Source organism: Penaeus chinensis, chromosome 39 (assembly GCF_019202785.1).
Source record: "Penaeus chinensis breed Huanghai No. 1 chromosome 39, ASM1920278v2, whole genome shotgun sequence".
Taxonomy (NCBI): Eukaryota; Metazoa; Arthropoda; class Malacostraca; order Decapoda; family Penaeidae; genus Penaeus; species Penaeus chinensis.
In genome coordinates, this window is record NC_061857.1 from 9,752,689 (window position 1) to 9,760,510 (window position 7,822).

General features: G+C 47.9%; 1 protein-coding gene across 3 annotated transcripts in view; it reads left to right on the forward strand.

The window, feature by feature from the left end:
• The window catches only part of LOC125046700 (protein NipSnap-like), a 26,799-nt gene extending 19,181 nt beyond the window's left edge, over positions 1–7,618 (forward strand). The window contains exon 6 of one of the 3 annotated variants that reach the window (XM_047644579.1): positions 6,209–7,618. In XM_047644579.1, coding sequence (XP_047500535.1) covers positions 6,209–6,357 — 149 coding nt within the window. In that variant the 3' untranslated portion in view covers positions 6,358–7,618. The remainder of the gene's footprint in view (positions 1–6,208) is intronic. The other 2 variants (XM_047644577.1, XM_047644580.1) reach the window with 2 other exon arrangements.
• Positions 7,619–7,822: the final 204 nt, after the last annotated feature.

Consider the following 7,822-nt stretch of genomic DNA (forward strand, 5'->3'; position numbering starts at 1 on the left):
CCCTTCTCTCTCTCTCTCTCCTCTCTTCTCTCTCTCTCGCTCTCCTTCTCTTCTCCTCTCTCCTCTCCTCCCCCCTCTCTCCTCCTCCCTCTCTCTCTCTCTCTTTCTTTCTCCTCTCTTCCTCCTGTCTCTTCTCTCTCTCTCTCTCCCTCTCTCTCTCCTCTCTCTTCTCTCTCTCTCCTCTTCTCTTTCTCTCTCTCTCTTCTCCACCTCTCTCTCTCTCTTCCTCTCTTCTCCCTCTCTCTCTCCTCTTCTCTCTCTCTCCTCTCTCTCCTCTCTTCTCTCCTTCTCTCTCTCTCTCCTCTCTTCCTCTCTCTCTCTCTCTCTCCTTCTCTCCTCTCCTCTCCTCTCCCTCTCTCTCTCTCTTCTCCCTCTCTTCTCTCCCCTCTCTCTCTCTCTCCTCTCTCCTCTCTCTCTCCTCTCCTCTCTCTCTCCTCCTCTCTCCTCTCTTCTGTCTCTCTCTCTCTCTCTCCTCTCTCCTCTCTCTCTTCTCTCTCTCCTCTCTCTCCCTCTCTCTGTCTCTCTCTCTCATCTCCTCCTCTCTCTCTCTCTCTCCTCTCTCCTCTCTCCTCTCCCCTCTCCTTCTCTCTCTCTCTCCTCTCTCCTCTCTCTTCTCTCTCTCTCTCCTCTCTCTCCTCTCTCCTCTCTCTCTCTCCTCTCTCTCTCCGTCCTCCTCTCTCTCTCTCCTCTCTCTCCTCTCTCTCGTCTCTGTCCTCTCTCTCTCTCTCTCTCTCTGTCTCTTCTCTCCTCTCTTCTCTCTCCCCCTTCTCTCTCTCCTCTCTCTGCTCTCTCCTCTCTCTCTCTTCCTCTCTCTTCCCTCTCTCTCATCTCCTCCTCTCTTCTCTCTGTCTCCTCCTCTCCTCTCCCTCTCTCTCCCTCTCTCCTCCTCTCTCTCTTCCTCTCCTCTCTCTCTTCTCCTCTCTGTCTCTCTCTCCTCTCTCTCTCTTTCTCACTCTCTCTTCCCCTTTCAGTCTCTTCTCTCCGAGTCTCTCTGTCTCCTCTCTCTCTTCCTCTCTCTCTCGTCTCTCTCTCTCTCTCTGTCTCTCTCTGTCTCTCTCTTCTCCTCTCTCTCTCTCGTCTCCTTCCCTTCATCCTCTCTCTCTCCTGTCTCTCCTCTCTCTCTTCTGTTCTCTCCCTCTACTTCTCTCTCTCTGTTCTCTTCTCCCTCCTCCTCTCTCTCCCTGTCCTCCTCTGTCTCTCTACTCTCCTCTCTGTCTCTCTTCTGTCTCTCTCTTTCTGTCTCCTCTCCTCGTCTCTCCTCTCTCTCTCTCTCTCTCATTCCTCCTCCCCTCTCTGTCTCTTCTTCCTCTCTCTCTCTCTTGTCCCTCCCTCTCTCTGCTCTCACTCTCTCTTCTCTCTCTCTCTCTCCTCTCTTCTCTCCTCTCTCGTCTCTCTCTCCTCTTCCTGTCTCTTTCTCTCTCATCGTCCCTCTCTCTCTCTTCTCTCTCTCTATTTTCTCTCCACCCTCTCTCCTCACTCTCTCTCTCTCTCTGCTCTCTCTCTCCTCTCTTCTCTCCTCTCCTCTTTTCCTCTCTCCCTCCTCCTCTCCCGTCTCTCTTCAGGTCTCCTCTCTCTCTCCTCTCATCTCTCTCATCGAACCTCTCTCTCTCTCTCCTCCTCCTCTCTCCTCTCTCTCACCGCTCTCTCGTTCTGTCTCTTCCTCCCCTCCGTCTTTGTCTCGTACCTCACTCCCACTCCTCTTCTCTCTGTCCTCTCACTTCTCTCCTCCTTCTTCTTCAGTCTCTCGTCCTCTCTCGTCTCGTACTCCTTCTCTCTCATCCCTCTCTCCTCTCCTCTCTCTCTCTCATCTCTCTCGTCCCTTCCCCGTCCTCCTCTCTCTCTCTCTGTCCTCTGTCTCTGTCCTGTCTCTCTCTCTCCCTCTCTCTCTCTCCCCTGTCTCTCTCTCTCTCTCCCTCTCCCTCTCTCTCTCTCCTCTCTCTCTCTCTCCTCTCGCCTCTCTCTGTCCTCTTCTCTCTGTCCTCCTCTCTCCTCTCTTCTGTCTCTTCTGTCTCTCTCTCCCTCTCTCTGTCACTCCTCTGTCTCTTCCTTCGTCTCTCTCTTTCCCTCTCTCTCTCTCTCTCTCTCCTCTGTCTCTCTCTTCTCCCTCCTCTCGTCTCTTCTCTTCTCTCTCTCTTCTGCTCTGTCTCTCTCTCTCTCTCTCTCTCCTGCTCTTCTCTGTCTCTCTCCCTCTCTCTCTCTCTCTCTCTCTCCTCTCTCATCTCTCTCCTCTCTCTTCTTCTCTGTCTCTTCTCTTCCCTCTGTCTCATCTGTCTCTCTCCCTCCTCTCTACTCTCTTCTGTCTCGTCCCCTCCTGTATCTGTCTCTGTCTGTCTCTCTCTTTCTCTCTCTCCTCTCTCTCCCCCCTCTCGCTCTCTTCTCTCTCTCTTCTCTCTCTCTGTCTCTCTCATCACTCTCTCTCTCTCTTCTCTCTCTCTCCTCTCTCCTCTCTCTCTTCTCTCTCTCTCTCCTCTCCCTCTCCCGTCCTCTCTCTGTCTCTGTCTCTGTCTGTCTCTCTCTCGTCTCCCTCTCTCTCTGTCGCTGTCTGTCTCTCTCCCTCTCCTCTTTCGTCTCTGTCTCTCTGTCTCTCCTCCCCTTCTCCCCTCTTCTTTTTCTCTCTCTTCTCTCTCCCCCTTCTCCCTCTCTTCTCTCTCTTTCTTCTCTCTCCTCTCTCTGTCTTCCCGTCTCTTTTGTCTCTCTCTTCCTCTCCTCGTCTCCTCTCTGTCCTCTGTCTCTCTTCCCCTCCTCTTCTTCTTCTTTGTCTCTCCCCCTCCTTCCTTTTCTCTTCTCCTCCTCTCCCTCTCTCTGTCTCTCCTCTTCTTTCTCCTCTTCCTTTTCTCTCTCCCCTCTTCTCTTGTCTCTCTTCTTCTCTCCCCCTCTGTCTCTCTCTGTCCCCTCATCTCCTTCTGTCTCTCTCCTCTTTTCTCCCCTCTCTCTTTTCTTCTCTGTCTCTCTTTCTCCTCTTTTCTCTCTCTCTCTCTCTTCGCTAGCTCTCATCGTATGCCCTCCCCTCCTCTCGATGCTCTATCTCATCCTCATCTAACCTCTCTCTCTCTCCTCCGACTCCCCCTCCTCCTCACTCTCCTCTCCACGCTTCCGATCATCTTCTCGACTTCATTCTCTCACCCTCATCTCAGCTCTATTCTCCTCAATCTCCATCCCCTCTGTCGCACACACCTTCTCAAAATCTCTCTTTTCTCTCATCCCTCACCCGTCCATCTCTCTCTTCAGTCCATCATCCGCAGCACCAACCGTACTCTCATCTCATCTTACTCTCCAGGATCCCTTTACTTCGCCTAGACTCTCTCCACCTCTCCCATCCCTCACTCTCTCTCTCTCTCTGCCTCTCCCTCGTGACTTCGAAAATCTTCTCGCCTCAACTGCTCCCTCTCGGAACTCATCAGTTGGCCCCGCCACCTCTCTCTCACCTCTCCAAGCTCAAACTAAATCCTCCTCAATCTCTCCTCGGTCTAATCTCAAACTCAAATGGCTCTCCCAAAATCTCTCCATCTCCCAGCAAAAATCGGTCTCGTGATCTCCTCCATTCAAATAACAACTCTCTCATCTGCTCATGTCTCCCATCGCCTCAATCTCTCTTCTCTCAAGTCATCCGATCTCTCTCATCTCTCTCATCATCTGCGTCTTTCTCTCATATCTATTGATGTACTCATCACCCGATATCCCCTCTCCGCACTACACAGGAGCATCACCGTCCTCTCTCGTCATCACCAACTCTCGATACTCTCACAACGCCATCCCTCCATACCATCTAATCGCCACCAATCACATCTCCTCATCTCATCATCTCTCTCACGTCTCGCTCCTCTGTCTGTCTCCTGTCTCTCTGTCCTCTCTCTCGCCTTCTCGTCACGATCCCCCTCTCGTCTTCTCAAGGGGAGTCTCTCAACACAGCTACAATCTCTCTCACTCTTCTCATCGTCTCAATCTCAATCCGTCTCTCCCTCGTCTCGGCGCCTTCTCTCGTCTCAATCATCATCTCAGAGATCCCTCCCCTCCCTCTCTCATCTGTCTCTGGTCCTTCTGTCTGTCTCTCATCCTCTCCCCTCTCTCTTGGTCTCTGCTGTCTCATCATCCCTCTCGCCCAACTTCTATCTCTCTCCTCTCTCTGTGATCTCATCGTCTTCTCTCGCTCTCCCTCACCTGTCTCTCTCAAGCTCCTCCACGCTCAAACCGCTATCCTCTCTCATCTGATCGTCGCTCTACTCTCTCGAGTATCTCTCTCTTCTCTCTGCCATCTCTCTCTCGTTCCCCCTCATTCCCTCTCTCTATCTCATCGCATATCTCTCACTTCTCATCGTCTCCATCTACTCCCTCGTCAGGGAGCAATCTCTCTGATTACCATCCGTTCTCCTCAGACATCAAAGTTCTTCATTTCTCCACATAACGGTACCAATGGCAATACAGAAGATCTCAAAGACGGCAACAAAAAAAGTGACTAAAGCAAATCACCAACACAACATCACACTCATATCTCATCATCGCACTATCTTAGTCTCGTTACATGTACAGTTCTCCTCTACCAGATAACTCATACTCAACTACCGTGGACCCTCGTCATTACTACTTCCAAGCTCGCTCATTCGATTCGTTCCCTCTCGAACACCTCTCAGACGTGTCCCAAACGCACCATCCTGGACGTCTCTCACGAACGTCTCCAAAATGTCGTCAACTGTCCGAGCAAGCGATCCCCCAGCACCACTCCTCAATCCTACGTCTCATGCGCTCTATTACATTCTCTCTCCCCCTGCATCGGCCTCCACAATCTCCCCTCCGATCCCTTTATCAAAGACCTTCTTCCAAAACTCCTACTCCATCCATCAATCTCACTCACGACGACGTCATCCAAGATCTCCAAGAGATACGTCTCCTCTCACAGCCGGATCATCGTCACCCCACAACTCACTCAGCTCCTCCATCCTCATTCACTTCCTCAAACGCACTCTCGACCCCCAACATCCTGCCTACTAACACAACCTAACTCAACTCCAAAGTCTTGACATCACCAACACTCATCACAACATCAAACTTCTATCCGGAACTCTCCTCGAAAACATCTCGCTCGTCGACAAATCCCTTCCCCCTCGAGCAGCTCTCCCTACTCCACATCTCATCTCTAATCCTCCTTCTCTGCTTTCTGTCTCTGTCTTCTGTCCTTCTCTTCGAGAGTTCTCCATCTCCAATCTCAATTCTGATTCCTCTACTCATTTTCTCTCGGAAAGGTCATTCCTAATCTTCTACTCATCATCTCAATTATCAAGCAAAAATCCTCATATCTCTTCATCTCCTCTACTCTCTCTATCTCTCTTCCGTGTCGAACGTGGCTCTCGTCTCTTTCTCTCGTCGTCAGTCAGTCTCATCAGTCTACTCAATTCCTCTCCATCTCTCACTCTCTCTCTTCTCTGTCTCTGTCTGTCTCTCTCACACCTTCTCCCTCTTCACTGTCTCTGTCTTGTCTCTCACCCTCTCCTTCTCTAATCTGTCTCTGTCTCTGTCTGTCTCTCTCCCTCTCTCTGTCTCTCTGTCTCTGTCTGTCTCTCTCCCTCTCCCTCTCTCTGTCTCTGTCTGTCTCTCTCCTCTCTCTGTCTCTCTCTGTCTCTGTCTGTCTCTCTCCCTCTCTCTGTCTCTTCTGTCTCTGTCTGTCTCTCTCCCTCTCTCTGTCTCTGTCTCTCTCCCTCTCTCTGTCTGTCTCTCTCTCTCTCTCCTCTCTCTCGTCTGTCTTTGTCTCTCCCCCTCTCTCTCTCTCTCTCTGTCTCTGTCTCTCTCTCTCTCCCTCTCTCTGTCTCTGTCTCTGTCTCTATCCCTCTGTCTCTGTCTCTCTCCCTCTCTCTCTCTGTCTCTGTCCCTCTGTCTCTGTCTCTCTCCCTCTCTGTCTCTGTCTGTCTCTCTCTCTCTGTATCTGTCTCTGTCTGTCTCTCTCTTCTCTCTCTCTCTCTCTCCCTCTCTCTCTCTCCGTCTCTGTCTCTCTCTCACTCCCTGTCCCCCCCCTCCCCCTGTCCCCCTTTCTCATCATTTGCTCCGAGATGGAGAAGAAATATCCTGTTATTCTTAATAATTATTTTCACCAAAGATACAATTTGCCTTGATGGTTACATGACTAGATATCCAGATTTCATATTTTGTAAAGTTTGACCCAAGACAGTTGCAGAGGTAACGAAATCCATACTTATAGTTGTATTTTCTCCCTGACTAGGCTATAGTTCCCTGGAAGGAAGGAAGGAAGCTCGTGAGAACGCCTGGCGACACCCCGGCTGGGATGAAGTGGTTGCTTACACGGTTCCGCTCATTCAGGAGATGCATGCTCGGATTCTTGTTCCAAACACGTTCTCCCCTGCTCAGTAGATTGAAAACAATAACACCACCACCACCAGCAACGGCAACATATGGGAAATCAGTGTTGGTGGGGAGACTTAGATATCTCTGCCTTTTATGTGTAGAACGGGATATGATATATATATATGCAAAATAGATAGAAAGAATGGGTATGAAGTTATATAGTGATTTAAAAAGGAAAATTAATAATAATAATAATAATAAAAATAAATGATCGTAAGAGGTTTATTTAACAAGGTAAGAGTGTGTTATGGGGTTTCCTTGTCACTTTAGAAAGGCACATTGTACAAAGACCCTCAGATCCAGTGGAATATGAAATAGAGGAATCTTTTCGTTATATTTTGATGATATATATATATATATATTTACATATATGTATATGCGTTGGTATGTTGTGTTTGATGACTTGGGTTTAGGCATTAATCATTGTTTATGTAATGTGTAGTGATGTTTTAGCATATTAAGACTGGAATTTTCAATTTTAAAACCAGTTTAAATTAAATCAGTTTTGTCTTCATTTGGGAAAAAAAAGTAAAAGAAAATTGTACATGAATATCCCCACTTTTGAATATTATGGCTGAGAAGAAGCAAAAAGAGAGTAAATATTATTTTTGCACCAGTTGTAGCAGGGCTGATGTGCCTTGATTAAATGTTGATCGTGTACAGACGACAGTGTGATTTCATCCCTGTGTCAGAAGAAACGTCTAACATTCACACCCTATGAGTAGCTTAATTATGTAAAGTATAAATCTGAGTAGCAAATATCACTTAGAATGATTTGGGACTAAAATTTATTCTAGGTTTTGTATATTTTATTTGATATTTAGTAACACCATCCAACTGTTTGAAACCATTTACTTGCATATCATTTATCTATGTGTACAGGAAAAAGAAATGTGTTGTTGCTGAATTTTGTAAATATATTTTTTTCTGAATGTATGAATGCTATGATTTTCTTTGCATTTTTCCTCTGAGTCTTGAGAATACATGTTAAATAAATCTATCCTTACCCCTGAAAAAAAAAAAAAGGTAACTGAGAAGATGAAAATAAATTGTTTACTGCAAAGTTATATCAGCAGGTAATTATTTTCCAGGTCGTTTTGGCCCAATGTCTAATGAATGCTGGTTGACAAAGAAGCCACCTCTGGGTACTAACCCGTACGCACACGAACACATGAAAGCCCATGCTAAAACCTTTACTCACACAGGCATATGTAACAAAGAATTGTACATTTCACTGTATCTAGAATACAAACTCAAGTCTTTTTCACCGTGTGTTTTCTTTTCACTGCTTAAAGAAATGTATGTTGGTCTATACTAATTTTGGATCTTCATTTGCTTTGAATCCAGGAGCCCCTCCCCTAACCCCTTGCTGCCGAGATGGACACCCAATGTAGGGGATCACCCCTGCCTTGGACCTCGGCCCTTGCCTCGACTGACTAGCATGGTCTTCTCTTCTTTCCTTTTCTTACTC